The sequence below is a fragment of the Podarcis muralis genome, chromosome Z (genome assembly GCF_964188315.1).
Source record: "Podarcis muralis chromosome Z, rPodMur119.hap1.1, whole genome shotgun sequence".
In the NCBI taxonomy this organism is placed as follows: domain Eukaryota; kingdom Metazoa; phylum Chordata; class Lepidosauria; order Squamata; family Lacertidae; genus Podarcis; species Podarcis muralis.
In genome coordinates, this window is record NC_135673.1 from 4,991,683 (window position 1) to 5,012,458 (window position 20,776).

The window sequence follows — 20,776 nt, forward strand, 5'->3', positions numbered from 1 at the left end:
CCTACCTGTAATTTTAAAAAACAGTTTTGCTACTTTAATTTTCTCTCATTTATGGATCCTTTGGAAAGTCACTCACAACTTCTTAGCTTCGAAACAGGCCTTGCCTTGCCAAAGCATGTCTCAAGAACATGGCAAGAAAAGTTTCCCAAATGCCAAAGGATGTTAGGACTCTGGAACAGTTTTTCAGCAGAAATGGTGGAAACCCTGGGCTTCTGAGTCATTTACAACCAGGCTGAACAAGCCCCCTTGGAATAATCCGTGGAGCGCAGCAGCTGAGGCTGAAGACTTCACAGGCCATAAAAGAGTTTTTCCACCTCGCTATTTCTGTGACTCATTTAGGGTCGTTTGGCCCCCACTTCCCCTCAAACGTTCCAGCAGACTTTCCCATATTCTTGTGCAAAGGTCAGATGTAAAACTGTGTCCTGCGGATAGAGAATGTAGGCTGTGTTTTGCTTGGAAATGTTTGTCTGCTTTGCACTTAATACTGACTTCTGGCAGTGCTCTCTCTGTGTCACAAACCTTCAAAACGCAGGCATACATGTTGCAGAGTCAGACACTAAAGTGGGCAGGCAGGGTTTCCCAGTGGGTGTCGAATTATTTTTAGCACATCATTAGAATTTGGGGGATTTCACCACTATCTTCAGGGCAAACAAAATTTTCTTCCAGGTTTGTGGGTGTCTGCAGTTAGTAGTAGAGGCCGTGGCTTCATTCTTTTCCTTTTTAAAAAACATTTTGCCCCCACCACAGGAAGCAGCAACAGCATTTTCCCTTGGCAGCCTGGCCCCCTCTTTTGTTTTCCCCATAATATCTCATGCAAAGTGTTGTTCTTGTGCTGTGTGTGTGTGTGTGTGTAATTGTCACCAGAAAAGTCAGTCTCCTTTGGTAGCCCTCGTCCCCTGCCCTGCCCTGCCCTGCCCTGCCCTGCCCTGCACACACAATGATCTGGAAGGATGCTAGGGCATTGTGAGGGAAAGAAAATGGCGGCCCCTTGTACAGCTGTTGCTGTCATTACCTGCGGCAGCAATAGAAAATAAATACAGAAAAGGGCTTCCCCCATTGCTAATAGGGGATGAATCTGATGCTGGTCCAATGAATCTGACCCAATGAATCTGATCCTGAATCTTGCTTCAACCCAACAAAATTGCACCATTTGTAGGATTTCAACCATTAGTTTCTTCAGATGTCTTTTGAAGATGTACCTTTTTGGCTAGGCTTTCCCTGACCCATAAGATTAGACCCTGGTTCATGTGTGTGAATCCTCTGAAACTCTGTTTTATGTACATGTAGGGTTTATATTGTTTTGTTGGTTTTAGATTGTATTTTTCTTTTAATTCATACTGTTTTTATATCAAACATAGTGTACACCACCTGCAAAATATTAAGCAGCTTAGAAATGCATTTAAAGACAATGTAAGATATAAAAAGGGACGCAGGTGGCGCTGTGGGTTAAACAAACAAACAAACAAACCTGGATTTTTAATCTTCCTCCCTCTGTAAGCACAGTTTAGCTCATAGTTGCTCCTCCTTTGCCCTTTAAACTTGAGCTTCCTGAACACTTCCTTTCATCTCTTTTTTATTTTTAAACTTCCAGGGAGACTTCGGTGAATCAGGATTTCCAGGGATTGCTGGGCTGTTTGGGCCAAAGGTGAGATCACTGTGCATATAAATAACATATCACTGAAGCTTACACTTTCATTGAGGGAAGTGTTGCTTTCACCCTGCTTTTAAATGAGCAGTTCCTGAGCAATTGATTTAACATCTACCTGACCCAGCCACCTTGGCAGAAGCCAGTTACCCAGGACCTGCCATGCCACTAGGAGGAGATGTGCTGATCTGTTGGGAGATGCTTGAACTTCACACAAGAAAAAATCTCTCTGGCATGGCTGGGGCAACATTAAAGGTCCTTAGGTAGGCAACCAACAGAGAACAGATAGGTCTTCTCATGCTTTTGAAAGAATTAGCTGTGATTCCTGCATTGCAGGTGGTTGGATTGGGTGACCCTATGAGTCCCTTCCAACTCTACAATTCTGTGAATTAATGCTGAGTAGCAGAAACTTGTTTTTTCAGATGCTGTATGGGAATTTTTGAGTGCTTCACCTGTAGGGGTGATGTATTTAGCTGCCCGTGTTCATTCCAGAGCTGGCTATACCCCAGCACAGTTCTTGATGTTGATAGTTGTTGATATTTCCTTTCCCCTCACTTTTGCTCCTTTAAAAGCCCAGGGCAGCTAACTCTAAAAATGCAGCATTGAAAGCAAAAAGAGAGCAATAGTACAAAGTTCTCCTTCAATAATCAGCATTTTATATTATACAGATGGGTGTGTGCGCCTTTTATGCTCCAAAGGTTGGCTGGAACGAATAGGTCTTAAAGTGGAATAAACATAGCATGGGAGATAATCTGGTGTATGCAGGAAGGAAGTTTCATAGCTGGGGTGTCACTACGGAGAAGGTCCTGTCTCCTGTGATGAAGAACACTTCCCAAAGCCATATTCCCCAAGGGCACTACAGGTCAGGGTCTCTCCTGCAGACCATAACACTTCAGGTGCTAGGGCACTAACCTGTTTTGAGCTTTATGCATGTAATGTGAGAAGAAGATGTTGAACTGGATGAACAATTGACCAGCAGGCTCTTCTTATGTACTTAAAATATGCAATTTTATGCAAATTCATGTCTTCTTTTATATTATTTTGGGGAGGGTGCGCATCCTGTTTTCAAACAACACATACTTGCCCACCTAAGTTCCTTCTGGAATCCACACCCATCTTTTATACCTACAGGGACCCCCTGGAGATACCGGGTTCAAAGGAATCCAGGGCCCCAAGGGTCCTCAGGGCTTCATGGTAAGTTGCAGAAATCTTACTCCCTCCATCAACCATTGCATCCTCATCTCTTCCTTAGTGGTATCTTCTAAGGAGCAGACAGCAACAGCTGGAATAGAAATTAAGCATCAGTGCTGGATTAACTGGCATGTTGCAGAAGCTACAGCATGGAAGCTGTCCAAGTGAGGAGCTCCCTTCTGTAGCTGCTTTCTCTGTGAAACTGTGTGTGTGCGTGCATATGTCTTCCTCTTTGCACATCCTGCTAATGCCATGCAGTTTAGAACAAACAAATGTTCTGTGATGACAAAGGAGGCAGCTCCCCCTGATGGGAGACAAGAGCACCACCTGCAACCACTGGAAGTTCGGTGGAGATTTAAGTCTGAGTTGGCCAGATTTGTCCCACCATGGGATGAAAGCACCAACCCCATTCCAGGTACTTCCATCCAAGCAGGGGCTGCAGATGGAGGAACTAAGGACCTAGTTTTTACCCACAACTTGTTATACACAAGGCACTTTTGGCTGTGAAGGCAAGTTTGTGATCACGTTTGTGGGTGGGACATCCTAGAACCCACCCACAGAGGCTGTGGGGAAGCAGCAGCTGACATTCTTCTCCAAGAAGACAATGGCGTGTAGGGGAAATGCTTTGAGTTGGATCTGGGCCGTGCCATGGATGTCCGTGGATCTAAGCATGACTTAGTGTGGATGCAAACTAATTGACAGTGCAGTCCCATACATGCTACTCAGGAGTAAGCCTCACTGAGTTCCAAGGGGGTTTGCTTCCAGGTAGGGGCTGCAGCTACTTAACTGCAGTGGTTTGAGCCTGATCCTTTCCACTCCCTGCCATTTCCTGAGCCGTTCGATGGTGAAACAGTCTCCCTTGGGAGTTGACAGACTCTCCTTCCTTGGAGGTTTCTAAGCAGAAGTTGGATGGCTGTCTGTCATGTATGAGTTGAGATTCCTGCATTGCAGGGAGTTGAACTAGATGATCTTCAGTGTGCCTCCCAGCTCTGCAGTTCTATGATGCTATGATTCTATGACTGTATTCTCCTATTCCGTAGAGGTTGGCCAATAGGCCAATAGGAATTTCCCCACCAACCTCAGCCTGCCCTCAGGCAGCTTCCACCTGCCTGCCTTCATATTCCTATTCAGTCCAGAGAGTGGCACTGCCTCTCAGGTTCCTCCTCCTTAGTCTCTGTGTTGTCCTACTTGTAGAACTCAGCAGGAAGGACAACAGGCACAAAGCTAGAATGAGTTGGCTCCACCTGTCATTGGCTCTGGTTCTGCCTCCCATTGTCCTCCCTGCTTCCCCCCCCCCCAGGTCCTAATAGACCCCAGGCACCTCTGCTCCCCCCCACACACATACACAGCATGACTACACCAGATAACGTGGACCTGCACATTTTTATATCTGCAACCTTTTCTCTTTGGTCTGTGGCCAAGTTGCTCTGCCACCACTATCCATGACTAAACTGGGCACTCTACAAAACAGTGCCTGTCTCTGGTATATCACTCCTTCTACTTGGCCTTGTCTTAACCTATCTATTAACATCATCATCATCATCATCATCATCATTAAATTTCTATACCGCCTTTCATCTGAGGACCAGAGAGCCATTTACAATATAAGAATACAAAAAGACAAGGCACAGTAACAAACAAAACAATAACCCCACCCCCAAGTTTTAAAGGCCTTACATAGATTGTTTAATAGACAAAGGTCTGGTAGCAGAGGGATGTTACATAAATCTTTAAGTGCCAGGCGAGCATTCCTGGGGAGCCACTGCAGAGAAGGCCCTGTTCTCATGTTGCCATCCTCTGGACCTCTCATGGAGGAGGCACATGAAGAAGGGCCTCAGAAGGTTCATATGGAAGGAGGCGGTTCTTGGGGTATTGCAGTCCTGATCCATTTGAGGCTTTATTAAGTCAAAACCAGCACTTTGAATTGGGCCCAGAAGCTAATTGGGTTTATAGGTCAAAATCAGCACTTTGAGTAGGGCCCAGAAACTAATTGGCAGCCAGTGCAATCAGGCCAGAATTTGTGTTATATGTTTAAACCATCTTGCCCTGGTGTGTGGCTTGGCTGCCGAATTCTACACCACCTGATGTTTCAGAACTTTCTTCAGAGGCAGCCCTATGTGTAATGTTTTGCAGTAATCTAAACTAGAGGTGACTAGAGCACAGATGACAGAAGTCAGGCTATCCCTGTCCACGCAGGGGCGCAGCTGAGCCACCAGCTGAAGCTGATGGAAGCACTCTTTAAAATGGAGGTGGGTTATGGTGTGAATGGGAAGCACAGAAAAGGAAAGAAAGGTCTGTTAGGACTTGGCGGTAGGAAGTACTGGTAGTTTAATAAATTTACTAACCTTTCTTGTTCTCTGTAGGGGAAAGAAGGTGTTATTGGCCCACTTGGGATTAGGGGTCCAACAGGAAGCCCTGTAAGTGTCTCTCTCCTGCTCATTCTGACTTGGGTTGTAAATACTGGAATAAGTGTGGGGGTCGCTCCCAACTTTCAGGGAATATGCATTGCTGGGTTCAGTTTTGGTGGCACAACACTACCTTGGTTCCCTTCCTGATTCCCATTGGGCAGCTTAACTCTGGAAATGTTGAGCTCCAAGGGACTCCTTGAGACCCAGGTTTTAACACTGGGGGCTGGTCCCGTTAGGGTGAGTGAGACTGCCCTCCACCAATCCCCCTCACCACTTGTCCTTCTACTTGCAATCTGCCCAGGGGGCAGCATTATCAGTCTCCTCCTCGTCCTCCTTAGCCTCAGTGTTGCCCTTGTACAACTCAGCAGGGAGGAGGGTGGGGCCAAAAGTAGAATGAGTTGATTCTGCCTCACATTGGCTCCAGCTCCACCTGCTCTTGGTCACCCTGCCTTCTGCCCTACTGGACCCATTGACCACCAGTCACCACTGGATTTAAAGCCCTTTTGCTGCATGTCCAACTTGCTGGTCTGCTTATCCTCTGCTTTGCACGGGCCTGCTCCTCCTCCAGATCCAACCCCCTGGGTACTCTGTGCCTTCTCCACTTTCAGGGTGGCTTCCCTGAGAACCTTAAACTGATAGCACATTTGCAAAGCTAAGCAGGGTACAGTATGGTTTCAAATTGGATGGGGGACCGCGTGTTGAGATTTCTGCATTGCAGGGGGTTGGAGTAGATGATCCTTGGGATCCCTTCTAATTCTACGATTCCAAGTGCCACCATTGCCAACACTTTCAACTTGCAGTGAGTTCCGGTCACTCAGGACCAACGCAGATGTGGATACAGGAGATCCATGATTTAGATCTCCCTCACTATTGTTTTTTGGATTGGGATTGTGTCGTTGGGGGAGGGATGGGGATCGACCTTCCTCCCGCTCATGCAATTCTGCATCCCTCAGAGCTTTTATTTGCCGTACCTTGCAGGTGTAATGCAGGGGGGAGGATTTGCCACCCCTGACACTGTAAGCTTTTGCTACTCAGATGAAATGTGGAGTGTGCCCACATGGCGCAAAATTTGTCTTTGACCCGCATGCTCAGATTTATTTATTTTTAAGCACCAGTATCAGAACTGCAAATTTAAATGTATGCTCCTTTGTCTGTAGTAAACAATGTGCAGATTCTCCCTCTGTGCATAAAACCCGCATGTAGAAAATGTCTTAAGGAGTAGAGAAAGCTAAGCTGGAACCGGATGCACTAATTTTCCCTATGCATGGAGCTTGACAAGTGGCACATTCATGTGTGAATCAGCCACAAAGCAGAGGCAAAGCGGCTGAATAGTCAAGCCACACTTGGCAGTCAGGCAACAGTTTACTGGGGAGTATAGCAGCACAGTAAATAAAATAAATAATATATCTGAACACATGGATGTTCTGGATTTCAGTATGACATGCACATCTATGTGTTTTGTTCCATGTCCATATAGGGCCCCAAAGGAGACAAAGGCAGTCATGGTGAAATGGTGAGTCCTTTGCTCTATTAGTGCTACGTTCAGAACCAGGTAATTATAAACATTTGATGTCACAGTTTCCAAGGTGGGGGGCAAATGGTGAACCTCTTCCCTCCTACCTGCTGGTCCTCCGCAGCAGATTTCAGCCTCCTCCATAAGCTTTTGGCTATAAAAAAATAAGCCAGAAGGGAAATCATGGCTGTGTTGTGATAAATCTGTGTGGAGGAGCCTGAAGCTTTAACTTCCTTATTTTGTTAACCTTGGCTTGTTTTTTGTTGTTGTTTTCTTGTTACAAAGTTGTCCAGACATAAATCATAAAACATGACCTGACTAACAAAAAAGGGGGGGGATTATTAGGGGTAAAATACTAAACATATCATTCTACAGTGCATAATAATGAGGCTATTATAGTAAACCAGTAAAATGAATTCTTGAATAAATCAACTTGGGAAACACAGACTAGTAGGCGTGAGCTAATGAATAGTGCCTGCTTATCCACATCATATGACAATGTATGCTGTAGGTATTTCTTGTCCATGTGTTGTTTCATTTGTTTCATTAAATAAAATCACACCACACAGTGTTAAAAATATTTTGTTTTTTCTCTCCCATTGCCACCTTCAGTTTTTGCAACAGCTTTTCCGTTAAGTCTCTTTGCCAGACTATATTATACTAGTGATCAATATTTATTAATTGCAAGATTCTCTAAGTTCTGGCTATTACCCTTCTAGTTGCAGTTGATTAATATGTTATCAATTCCTTACTTCTTAATTGGTCCATATCTGAAGTATGTAAATGAAGTAAAGCTAAATGCTAGGGTTGCTGGGATTGTCTGAGATATGGAGATAAAACTTCATTCCAAAATTGTTCCGTTTGTGGACATTCCCACTACATATGTTGCTATGTACCAAAATTTGGTATCCTTTGTAACATAACTATGAATTCTTCTGTTGTCTGGACAGGCAAACTGGGATTTGTTTAACCTAACTCTGGTTTGTCTGAAACAAGCCAACTTCAAATGTGGATTGTGAAACTGTCTTATCGCAATGTAAAGATTAACTGCAGTTTAGACATAGCACTAAACTATGGTTAAACTAAAACGGAAGCCACACTTAACAATGTGCTAATAGCTACTTCCTTTTGGTTCTTTCATATGAAAAGTTTGCAGTTTGGTGGCCATATAGAAACTTAACTTTACAACATCCCTAACGAAAACTGAAATAAACTGCAGAGGGTGAGAGGTAAAATTTCAGAGACTGAGGGGTAATTGCTTGCAGGCAGACTCAGTCAGTCTCTGTTAGTACACCTTAGTGAGCTCCCAGAGATCGGAGGAGTCGGTATGACCAAGTGGCTGGTGTCACTTTAAGCAAACTTAAAGCTCGAAGCCATTAAACCCCAAGTGACTTCACATTTGTGTCTACTTGCTAGAACAGCAGGTGCCCATCCAATTTTCAAAGTCTAGTAACTCGTTTTCCATAGAGAGGTATGGATACTGTGTGTAATGCTAAATGTCAAAAAATTGGGGTGTGTTGACATTTACCAGCAATTCTTAAGATATCTGAAGGCCAGCAAAAACAAAACACAAAACAGAAAAATACTGACACAAAATCTTAAGGTCAGACAGGTACTTTGGTGCATGATCAGATTTCAAACATACAACCTTTTCTCACATTCGCCAGTACATCTCAACCACCACCAAGCACCTTCCATGAATGACCCATATTCACACCCTCTTTCCTTTTTTGTGTTTCAGGGATTGCAGGGTCCTAAGGTGAGTATGGCAGAGCAATTCTAGCAAGATTGCTGCTTCCATCAAAACTATGCAAGCCTCTTTGAAGTAGAACAAGCAAACATGACATGTATCTACATTGTCTTCCTAGGGTTCCCCAGGACCTCAAGGACCCCCTGGACCTCCGGTATGTGTTTAGAAAATTGTCTATACTTCGCTTTGTATTTCCCTATCACTGTGACCTGCCACTCACTAAGAAGGTCAAACTGTATCTGGGCTGTAAAGACTGCAGGCATGCAGGTTCACGTGATTGAATGCTCCTTCATAACAAAGAGAAATCCCTCCGCATTAAAAGAAGAAAAAAATTGGCATATCACGGACCCCGATTCTAGTCTTGCCTTCTCCCTGACATGCATAGGGAATTTGCATTTGAAGAGTGGAGCATTCAGTCACCAACCTGCACCCACACTTTCTTGGAACCCAAATACTGTACCCAAAGCCTATATACCTCTCCCTATAGCAGCCTGCCAATAGCAGAACTTCAGAAGAGAGTCTGTTCTCAATATTCCATCACTAGGAGAAGATCACCATCACCATCATTATTACTAGTATTAGTATTATTTTATTTATATCCAGCCCATCTGGCTAAGTTTCCCTAGCCACTCTGGGTGGATTTCAGCACAAAGAAATAGTAAAATGTCAAACATTACAAACTTCCTGATACAGGTCTAACTTCAGAGGTCTTCTAAAAGTTGTGTAGTTTTTTATCTCCTTGACATCTGATGGGAGGGTGTTCTACAGGGAGGGCACCACTACCGAGAAGGCCCTCTGTCTGGTTCCCTGTAACTTGGCTTCTCGCAGTGAGAGAACCGCCAGAAGGCCCTCAGCGCTGGACCTCAGTGTCCGGGTAGAACGATGAGGGCGGAGACGCTCCTTCAGGTATACTGGGCCGAGGCTGTTTAGGACTTTAAAGGTCAGTACCGACACTTTGAATTGTGCTCGGAAGCATACTGGGAGCCAGTGAAGATCCTTTATATATGCTGTGGTGTAACTCTGTGGTGGCACCCCATCTGTAGAATGCCCTCCTCTCGCAGGCATGGCTGGCACCAAGGTTATTTTGGAACCGGGCTAAAACTTATTGACCCAGTAATTTAAAGTTTTTGTTGAGTTGATTGTTGTTGCATTTACTCTGTTGCTTTAAGATGCCTGAGCAATCCCACCCACCATTGAACCCAATGAGTTTTGACTATAAGCAATTTCGGCTTTAGGCGAAATCCCCAGAAAGCAACCTCCTCATAAATCGTGTGCTTACTGTATAACCTGTGGGGAAAATGGATGCATAAGGAGTTATATTCTTGAAGCTAGAGAAAGAGCAAAGAGGATTGACATTTGGGGTCAGGGGGAATGGATGTCCCTCTACTGTGAATCCCCAATTCTCCCTTCTTGCATATACTTCTCCTGCCACAAAATGGCTTAAAGAATTCAAAATTATATGAAACCACAAATAAGAGGTGTAAACAACAGGTATGTTGTTGGGTGGTTGGATGGTTGTGGGTGTAGAAAAAAACTGGATTGATTTGCAAAGCATACCTGAACTTCAAATCTGCAAATTCTTACTGTAGAAATTGGGGTTATTTTGAAAGTGGGTGTGTGCATATTGAATTGACCACAGAGAAAACAAAGAAGTAGGTTGACCAGTCCCCATTTTCAGTGCATTAAATTATTTACTAAAAATGGTAATTAAGGGCAATGTCAAAAGGGACATGCTTGGCGCAAATGACACCTCATTTTGTCTCTTAACTTTGTAGGGTCCCCCAGTAATGCTGGCTACATTGGTAAGTTCTGAAATTTCATTCTGCTTGTGATTTCGTGTGTTTTGGGACACCACTGAAAGAAATTGTATCGGCTGTTGGAAAACTATATATATGACTAGGTCACCAGATTTTTATTTTGTTTTAAAGTGCTGTCCTGTGTTGCAGACACCACCATCCCTTAGAGCAGAGATTAGAGATATTTTTCAGCCAAAGGGCCACATTACCTTCTGGGCAAACCACTTGAGGGCCACATGCCAGTAGTGGGTGAGGCCAGAGGCAAAAATGGACAGAACAATGAATGTAAATTTTACCTTTGTACAGTAGGTCTTAAATTCAGTTCTCAACATTTCCACAGCGATTTGTAAAAAGGAAATACTTAAAAATCCTCAGGAAAACTTGTCCGAATCTTAGTGCAAATTTCTCCAATAAAGGCATTTTTGCCCCCTAACACAATGCATTATTGCGTATTTTCACGAATATATTTGCTTCCATGTGTTGTAAACATTGTTTGAGGAACTGCATCATAACATTTAGAGAAGTGTCAGTCTTGAAGGATAATGTGTTTTGGTTTGTGTACTGGGTCAGGAAATGCAGACTGGGCAGCTACTTATTAAAATGCAAATAAAATCAAATGATTTATCTCCCATCCCTAGCACCAGCTCAGTGCGTGAATGTGTGGCTTGTTATCAAGAGCACAGCATGCTGGAAAGGCAGGTTCGAACTGTGCCTCCCAAGCTTTAATCTCTGCGAAATCCAACAGGCACAGCAATTGGCACTGAAAAACAGCAAGGGTAGCATGAATGGCCTGTACAGTTAGGCCCTTAATCCCAAATCTGAGGCGCCTCAGGAGGCAGAGCTAATTCCTGGTCCATCATTCGCCTTCAACTCTACCATGTCTTCTTCCTCTGTTTCTCCCCAGCAGCAAGATGGGTTTGGTGCAGCTTTCCAAACAGTGATGAGTTCCAGCACTGTGTTCAAGTCTGAGGTATGTCATAGGAAGCTCATAAATCCTTTCAGAAATACCCGTTCGAACTTCTCCTGCACAGTCGCCATGGAAATGAGCAGGATATAAGACATGGCTGAGGGCCCACACTGAGTAGAACTTAGTTGGATGCAATCTTTACTTGTTTGTTTGTTTTAGAAAATATATAAACAGCTTGTAAAAAAATAAATAGATATCCTAGTGATGTACCAGTCCAACTATACATAAAATAATATAATCTCATTAAGATATAATACAAACTTGCAGGTAGGCTATTCAACAACAATTCTCCTGACCTTATAGAAAATATGGGCTCTCCTGTTAACTGCTATAACTGAAAACCCATGCCAGCCTGGGGGCTCATGTGAGTAGTTTTTGAAAACATCTGGAGGGCACCTGATTGGCAAAGGCTGATGTAGCCAAAACAGCTCTTTTGGAACTGTTAAACAGTCTACTTGCTTCTTGGCAGACCTGCCACCTGAATCCACATACATTACAGCTCCTCTGGTATTAGGAGTTTAAAAGGACCAGGGTTCCTCCACTCCTACCCTGTGTTCATCACACAGTTAACTATTTTTATCCCAGATAATGTTTGTAGCATAACGTAATTCCTTACATTCAAATTTTTCCTCACAAAAGTCCATTTTCCTTTCACAGTCCTTCAAATACCTCCCTGTAATAATCTCTTTTTAGGCTAAACCTACTAGCAGCAATCCATCACTTGCTTAGGGGCCTTCCAGACTCGGTGGGGGCTTTTGTGGGTGTGTAATTTGCCCCTCTGGTCTTCAAGTGGTGGAACAGGATCCGCTAGTGGGTCAAGACCTGGCCCAAGGTGGGTTGCAACAGGAGCACGACCACCATGCAAATATATAGTAAAAAGATTAAGAGATGGGCCCCCAAATGCATGTTTGGCTTAAAAGTGGGTCCTGGATCTGAAAAGGTTGAGGGTACCTAATTTACATAATGACAGAGCATTAGTGGTAGATTTATACCGCTCTGTCCACAAATCATTCCACTTCATTAGGGACACCCTATAGTCCAGCCTTTCTCAACCTGTGGGTCCCCAGATGTTGTTGAACTGCAACTCCCATCACCCCTAGCTAGCAAGGCCAGAGCTCAGGGATGATGGGAGCTGTAGTCCAACAATATCTGGGGACCCACAGGTTGAGAACCGCTGCCCTAAAGCAGCCACCAAACCCGGGAACATCAGTGGAATGAAAAGCCACAGGATTTCAGCAGGAAGCTATGGGACACGCTCAGATTGGAAACAAAGCAAATAATCTGCCCTGGAGTCTTTGATGCAAAAGTATCATGAATCAGTCATCATGAATGCAGATCAAAGACGCCTGGAGAGGCCCTTACTTTCCCTTGCGTTCCTCTTCCCCACCCTCCTCTCCAGAGCTATCAACATTCGGACCTTCCAGTGATGGACCAGGGAGGGGAGATCTTTAAGACTCTGCACTACCTCAGCACCCTCATCCAGAGCATCAAGAGACCCCTTGGAACCAAGGAGAACCCTGCGCGCATCTGTAGAGATCTCATGAACTGTGAACAGAAGATGCAGGATGGTAGGTGTTAATCCACATGGCCAGCATCCACCACAGTGCATCACGGGGTGTGTGTTTGAGTGGGTGTGTGGGTGTGTGTGTGTGTGTGTGAGAGAGAGAGAGAGAGAGAGAGAGAGAGAGAGCACCTGCGCTTTGCATTTTGCATTGAAGGTTTTGTGAATGAAGACCCCATTCCACCCTCGTTCTTACATCAGGAAGCAAAGGTGTCACAGGTACATGGCTTTCACCTGCTGCATCTTCGGATGGCAGGCCCTTTCATTTGTACTGTTTCCAATGCCTGCTTTCATAGAATAGAATCATAGAATCATAGAGTTGGAAGAGGCCACAAGGGCCATCGAGTCCAACCCCCTGCCAAGCAGGAAACACCATCAGAGCACTCCTGACATATGGTTGTCAAGCCTCTGCTTAAAGACCTCCAAAGAAGGAGACTCCACCACACTCCTTGGCAGCAAATTCCACTGTCGAACAGCTCTTACTGTCAGGAAGTTCTTCCTAATGTTTAGGTGGAATCTTCTTTCTTGTAGTTTGGATCCATTGCTCCGTGTCCGCTTCTCTTGTTTTGCTTTAAAGCAAAACAAAGTATTTGGGCATGTAATTACCCATAGGTGTAATTTTATTACATACCTTTGTTTTTAAATCTGTTTCTATTCCTAGGTTTTTTGGTTTAAGTGGTGCATATGTCTTCCTAAAAAATAAATAATACTAAGTCCCTTCTCTCCTTCAGGAACGTACTGGATTGACCCAAATCTGGGCTGTTCTTCAGATAGTATTCAAGTCACCTGTAACTTCACCCAAGGGGGACAGACTTGCCTCAGCCCCATCACTGCCTCAAAGGTATGCTTGAGGCATCCGTGGGCCAAAAGTAGGTCTGGATACACTGGTGGATTGCTGTGCGGTTTGCAGCAAATTCATGGGCTCTTAATTGTGTAGCAACAGGCAATATGCTTTTTTAGATTAGACTTTATTGCTGTTTTCTCTCTAATATTTTATACTATTTCATGTAAGTAGTTTAGAGACACGTTTGATTAAGCAGTATGTAAGTATTTTTGAAAAGAAATAAATAGGTAATGGTAGATACTAAACTTCTCATAACTATTAGTACTACTATTACTATTGTTATTACTATATTATTACATTGTTGTTGTTGTTGCTGCTGCTGCTGCTGCATTATTAGTCATTTTTGTCACAAAAGTGTCCCAAAGCAACATAAGAACCAATCTTAAAAGCCAGAATAAATTAATATGCATTGCAGGGTGGGGCACTCTTTAGATGGCAACGTGAATTACTTAAAAAGATTACAAGCTAACCCTGCTGTGTTTGGGGACCTTTCTACTCATTGTGATGAGCAGAGTCCCTGGACATCTGCCCCCAAGTCCAACCCTGATGGCTCCACTAAAAAAATGTAAAGGTAAAGGACCCCTGACAGTTAAGTCCAGTTGCAGACGATTCTGGGGTTGTGGCGCTCATCTCGCTTTACTGGCCAAGGGAGCTGGCGTTTGTCCACAGACAGTTTTTCTGGGTCATGTGGCTAGCATGACAAGGCCGCTTTTGGTGAAACCAGAGCAGCGCACGGAAACATCTTTTACCTTCCCACTGGAGTGGTACCTATTTTTATACTTGCACTTTTTGGTGTGCTTTCGAACTGTTAGGTTGGCAGGAGCTGGGACCGAGCAACGGGAGCTCACCCCGTTGCAGAGATTCGAACTGCCAACCTTCTGATCGGCAAGCCCAAAGAGGCTCAGTGGTTTAGACCACAGCGCCACAAGCTGTGGAGTTGCATATGAAAGAGGTGCAAGTACTCAGAAAGAGATGCAAGTACCAGAATTGAAAAGAAATTGCTGGACTGCACATGTGTTAGGAGGCACCCTGTGCCTTGTTTTGAAACGTATGTGCAACACCTGCTGTTTCACACCTGGCTCAGGTTGGTAAACTTTGGAGTTCTAATGAAAAACATAGGTAGATCCTGCAGTGTCTGAGGTCCTGTGCCATTACATGCATAGACCAAGTACCCCACCAGAAATGCAATACCAGTAGCTAATCCACCAGATATTTAAAGAGGGTGTGGCAGGGCTATTGCATGTACAACCACCAGGTTTATATATCAATTACTTTCAGAATGTTATATCTGCTTTTCAAGGCAGATAATGACATCTGTGTTGACTCAGTCGGGATTCCCAAGCACATATGCACAGATTGCTTGTATGTGCATGTGATCACAGCTTATTCGTTTGTGCTTTATGCCAGCTGCATGGCCAACTTCTCCCACGAGGCTTTGTGGGGCAGTCATCTCAGGCAGCAGGCTGGAGACAGCTGGAAGGAGCTACAGATCTGGGGGGCCCGGGAGCACACTGCTCACTGCCTCCTGCACTTGCTGCCTGCCGCTGACTCCACCATGATTGCAGTCATGGGATTTCTGTCTTTCACATGACGGTACATATTTTGACTCCACAGAGTGAGAAGTGACGGAGACAGAATGTTTGTGTTACTGTGTTCCATGAAGTGGGACTATTGTCCTTTGTTCTTTTCCTCTTTGCTGTCTGATGCTAGAGAGAGAGGGAGGCACGTTGCAGTGCTTCAATGAGCTTGTGTTTATATGTAAATAAAGTAGATTAGCCAAAATGCTGAGTTGCTGAGGTCTGTTACACAAACTGTGAACACACTGCAGATCCCTAAGTGTGCCAGTTTCTGTTGGCATCGGTCGCTGTGAGGTTTGGGCTGAAGAAAGATTTTGAAGCTCCCGAACGAACGACCAGGAGGGAGAGAACATGCTAGTCAGGCATGTGTCTCTACCAGGGTCATCCTAATGAGCTCCTGACACCGCCCACCTGCCACTGCCTTCTCCTCTCCTGCTACCTTTCCCCCAGGCTGCCTCTGCTCATCTCAGACAGTGGAGGAGAAGGAGGTGAAAGCCTCATTTTCTGTTTTGCTTCAAGTGGCAAAACATCTTGGGCTGGCCCTGCTCAGCCGTCACCTACCAGGTGACCACCAGATGTTCTGGACTAGAATTCCTCTCAGCTGCAGCCAACACAGTTGGGAGTTGTAGTCCAAAACACCTTAGAAGGCACCCAGCACACAGAGGCTGGTTTTATGTGTGTTCTTGAGCTTGATGAGAATTCCAGCTCCTTCTTTGTTTCCTGGGGGATCAGGGCACCCTTCATGCTGTCAGAGGTCTTGGACATGTTGGATGAATGAAACCAAGCTGGAGTCCCAGTTTTCACCACAACCTCCCATTCTCCCCTTGTTCCAGCTTGACTTTGACATTGGAAGAGTGCAGCTGAATTTCCTGCACCTCCTGAGCACCGAAGTCATCCAGAACATCACCATCCACTGCCTGAACACCTCCGTGTGGCAGGAAGGGCCATCAAGGAAAGCTGTGCATTTCAAGGCCTGGAATGGACAGATCTTTGAAGCTGGAGGGCAGTTCACCCCTGATGTAGTGGTGAACGACTGCAAGGTATGCAAAACCTTCCAGGAGGGCTAGAAAGAGGATCTGTAGCCAGAGGTGGGGAGGTGCTGATTTCGTCTCAACACTTTCCCCAGGAAAATCCACTTTTTACTGCTAAATTGGAACAACACGAGAATGGGCCTTTTCTGCAGTGGCTCCCCATTTGTGGAATGCTTTCCCCAGGGAGGTTCGGCTGGCACCTTCATTATTCAACTTTAAGTGCTAGGCAAAAACCTCTTCAACCTAGCCTTTGGCTGATTAACATCCTATACCCTTTTAAATGAGTTGGGGGGCAGGGAGTATTGGTTTGTGCTTTTGTTTTTATTATGCATTTTGTGTTTTCATCTTATATTTTTATGCTGCAAACTGCCCTGAGATCTTCAGATGAAAGGTGGTATACAAATGTAATAAATAAAATAAACAAAATTCAGTTGGATTTTCTGTGGATTGACATTTGTTCTGAATCAGCAGTAATCAGTGGATTTCTCAAGGGAAAGCTGCAGGACAAAGCCAAAAGCTATCATACCCGCTGCTAGAAATCACAGGACAAATGGAAGTGTGTGTGGGCCCACCTTTAACAATTTTTTTGCTGCTTATTTTTAGGGGACCTTTCCTGTTTTGCAGCTTTACAGTCTGGAGCTACTTTGTCAGCCAGATGGCTGGGTAGTTCTGCAAAGCAGCAGTGCCACCTGCTGCCATTTTGCATGAACTGAATGCTTCTCAAATGCGAATCCAAAGTAGGTTTGGGGGAACCTGTGACCCATCAGAGGTTAATTGGAATCCAACTAACTTCCAGAATCCCTAGGGCTTATGGGAGTTGTTGTCCAAGAATATCTGCAGGGTCACAGGTGCTGCAAAGGCTAAAGTGGCCCCAGGCACGTGGCTTAGAACTCTCACCCCACTTTATTTTTCATTAAAATATTGGGGTGGTGGGGATTCCAATTTTGATCAGATCATTGGCATCAGGATTTGGGGAAAGAGTGTTCAACCCTTTCTTCCTGTGCTGTTTTCACCGTCTACATAATTTCATTGAAGTACTTATTAGCCTTGGTAGAGGAGGAATACAGGTCACTGTAGCAGCGTTCTCCTCCCTGAGACGCTAATAGCATTGGGGGAAGGAAGATTTGGGTGGCACAGGAGAAGAGGGTTAAACCTGCCTTTTCCCAGTGCTGACACTGATCAAAATACCACGTCAAGAGAGAACCAACGTGATATAGTGGTTGCAGAGTTCTGCAGCTGAAATCCCTGCTCAGCCATAAAGCTTATTGGGCCAGCCACACTCTCAGCCTAAACCTATTTCACAGGATTGTTGGGGGGAGATAAAATGCAGGGTGGGTGGGTGAGCACAACCATGTACAGCTGTGACCTCCTTGGCAAAAGATTGGCCTAAAAACGTAGAGATTAGTGTTAGTGTTGTTTGGGTTGCATCCAGTGTTAGACCTACTCGTTGAAAGTGATGAACATGATTTACATCAGTTCATGTCAATGGGTCTGAGTAGAACATAGTTGGATACACCCTATCACAGTGATACCTCAGGTTGAAGTAGCTTCGGGATAAGTATTTTCAGGTTGCATGCTGCAGCGACCCAAAAGTAACGGAGTGTGTCAAAACGACGTCATGCGCAGAAGCAGTGAATCTCAACACGTGCAGACACGGGTTGCGTTTGCTTCTGGATGCGAACTGGGCTCCGGAATGGATCCCGTTCACATCCAGAGGTGCCACTGTATTACTATCCATTTTGGCCTTGGAGGAAGTCACCAAGACTGCTAATAATCAATAATCTGTTCATTTGCATGCTACTTTCTACTTTTCTGGCTTGCGTGGGAAGACACCCCTTTCACATGTAGCTGATGATGTGCTATTGCTTGGAGAGGAGATGCAAGGGACTGTTGCACCAAAGAGACCTGGCATCGTTGGGAAAACTTAGCCTTTCTCTCTCTCTCTCTCTCTTCCCTCCCTGCCTCCTTCTTTAGATTCAAGATGGACACTGGCACAGGACACTCTTTACCTTCCGGACACAAGACCTGCAACAGCTGCCAATTACCAACATCTACAACCTCCCGCCATCCGAGCCAGGGAAGCAGTACCTCCTCGAGGTTGGGCCCATGTGCTTCCTCTAAAAGGCAGCCTCTGTGGCACTTCAAGCTCATTCATTTTGGAGATGCTGTCTCTTTGAGCAGGGCCTCTTGGCCGCCCCTGTACCTCTCTACCAGCCTTGAGAGCTAGGCCTTTAGCGTTTGGACTCTGCCAAGTCATCAGGAACCCTTGGCCCGTCAGACCGCTGCTCTCCAGGATGGGGAGAGGAGGAGAGTGCTGTGGCTTCAGCAAAGACACAACTTAATTAGTGGAGCTTCGGGTGCTGAAGCAGGAGGCCAGTTGACCTAAGCAGTTCCACGCCCAAAGATTCCCGCCCCCCCTCCCTCGCCACACCTTCAGCCAAAGAAACTGTATGCAATATCTCACAGAGAAACCCAGATCATCCCGACAAGCCACCGTACTACCCAGTGTGGCTGTCCAGAGACGTGATGCTAGCAGGCAGGGCTTTTTGAAAGGAGACAGGAAGGAGTCTGGGGGAGACAGCTTTGCAAACTTGTATTTGTCTGCTTGTTGTTCCAGAACAGGAAGCATTCTTACGTGCAATATTAGAGAGAGAGAGAAAGAGAGAGAAAGAAGAAGAAAATGATATATCTAGATATATATTTTATTTAAGGCAAAAATAAAAATAAAAGCAAGCAAGATCCTTCTTCCCTTTGGGAAAGGAAACAGCCCTTTTTAAGTGACTTGAGAAGGGAAGGCAGGAAGGAGAAGAGATTGGTGCTAAACAGGAAAAAGAGAAAGAGAGAGGGATGGGTTTGTTAAATTTGATTCTACCTCTCACTGTGAAATACCTGGTGCTCTTTAATTTTTTAAAAAGAAGTGTGTTTTATATATATGACTAAAACTATTTAAGGTTCTAAGAGGTGCTACTACAGTGTCTCCTCACAGGCCCCTCCAGACCCTTGGCATTGGGGCGTTCCCTTGGGAATGAGGAGCAGGGGCAACACAGGGCAGGGAAGAGGGCGGTCTTTGTGACCATCAGCACAACAATGGCAAATAATCTTTTTTAACTTAAAGGTGCATTAAATATTCTACAGGGGTTTTGTATGTTCTTTGAAATCCAGGATTCGTTAACCAGTCATTTGTCATGGATGTGTTTTAAAATAAAGGTGTAACTTTAGAGGGTGGTTTTTCAGAGCAAGAACTGAGCTCATGAAAAACACATTTCTCTGCTTATAGATATATGTATGAGTGTGTGCCTGTGCATGTGTGTGTGTGCATGCATGAGTGTGTGTGTGTTCCTGTACAACTGTTACTCACCAAAGCATTAGGCTGCAAGATAGCCAAGATGAGAGTGAGAGGAAAAATGAGAGTGAAACAGTTTGACTTTATTTCAGTGCTGAATCTGGGTCTGTTGTCCATTCCAGTCCTTCTGTCTATGGTGAGTCCTAGATTTGAACACCTAAGTCTCTTGTTTAAACCGCGGGAATACAGGAACCTCTTGTTTAGGTCCAGAGACCGTTGTCAGGGGTACTTTGTCGCTTCTCCACCTGCTCAGTCTTGGATGGGCTTTGTTTTGGGGTGTGTTTCTTTTTGTTGTATTTGTTGTTGTCGTTGTTGTCGTTGTCATTGTTGTTGTTCTGTTTTGTAGAAACCTAGACTCTATATGTAAATTTGGAGTTTAAAAAAGAAGAGGAGGATTAATATTATGGTAATCGTTTTATTCTATATAAGGAATGTAATATTAATGTAGTTGGGGCCGTACTGTAATGAACATTTTGGTGCCTGTTTTTTTTATTTTTATTTTCCATGTTTCGTAAAATATATGTGAGTCTTAATCAGTTTGTATTCTCTTTTTTTGTGGGGAGCGGGCAAAACACAACAGAATTCCTTCCCCCTACCACCTCCTTCCTCAGATACCTCCATCCTTTCCTTCTGATTTTTGCTGCCTGAGGACTGCATGCTCTCATATGGGTGGGGCCAGAAGCAAATTTTACCTTTGTACTAGGGTTAACCATAATCAGGACACAAAATTGTTGAGCTTTTATTTTTTTATTTTTTGCACAAACCTGTTGAGCAAATGAAGTTTTTAGCTATTTTAAATGAAATTCGCCAAAAACAAATTTCAGCTTGCAGCTATTTTCACCCAGACACTGTTTCCAACTGCCGTATTCTGGCTATGTCTGGGAAATTCTGAGCATATGGCAATCCTATTTGTACAGTAGGCTAGTTTCCTCACACAGCCTAACCCTCTCAGGATCTTCCATCTAGGAAGCAGGAGGCATTATTCAGTTACGTTATTTCTTTGTTAAATTAATACATGACATAAAAACTAACAAAACAATAACCCCACAGTTTAAAAGGCCATATATTGTTTAATCGGTCAAATGCCTGGTTATAAAGGAACATTTTTGCCTGATATCTAAAGATATGTAATGAAGGCACCAGGCGAAGT

General features: G+C 44.5%; 1 protein-coding gene across 3 annotated transcripts in view; it reads left to right on the plus strand.

Annotated features, from left to right (window-relative positions):
* COL27A1 (collagen type XXVII alpha 1 chain) overlaps window positions 1-20,162 on the plus strand; it is a 256,136-nt gene extending 235,974 nt beyond the window's left edge. For 2 of the 3 annotated variants that reach the window (XM_077922728.1, XM_028714253.2), the window contains exons 50-61: window positions 1,592-1,645; window positions 2,777-2,839; window positions 5,200-5,253; window positions 6,722-6,757; window positions 8,499-8,516; window positions 8,626-8,661; window positions 10,283-10,309; window positions 11,208-11,273; window positions 12,670-12,838; window positions 13,563-13,672; window positions 16,086-16,292; window positions 18,258-20,162. In XM_077922728.1, the coding sequence (XP_077778854.1) occupies window positions 1,592-1,645; window positions 2,777-2,839; window positions 5,200-5,253; window positions 6,722-6,757; window positions 8,499-8,516; window positions 8,626-8,661; window positions 10,283-10,309; window positions 11,208-11,273; window positions 12,670-12,838; window positions 13,563-13,672; window positions 16,086-16,292; window positions 18,258-18,404 (987 nt within the window). In that variant the 3' untranslated portion in view covers window positions 18,405-20,162. The remainder of the gene's footprint in view (window positions 1-1,591; window positions 1,646-2,776; window positions 2,840-5,199; window positions 5,254-6,721; window positions 6,758-8,498; window positions 8,517-8,625; window positions 8,662-10,282; window positions 10,310-11,207; window positions 11,274-12,669; window positions 12,839-13,562; window positions 13,673-16,085; window positions 16,293-18,257) is intronic. The other variant, XM_077922727.1, reaches the window with a different exon arrangement.
* The last annotated feature ends 614 nt before the right edge of the window (window positions 20,163-20,776 follow it).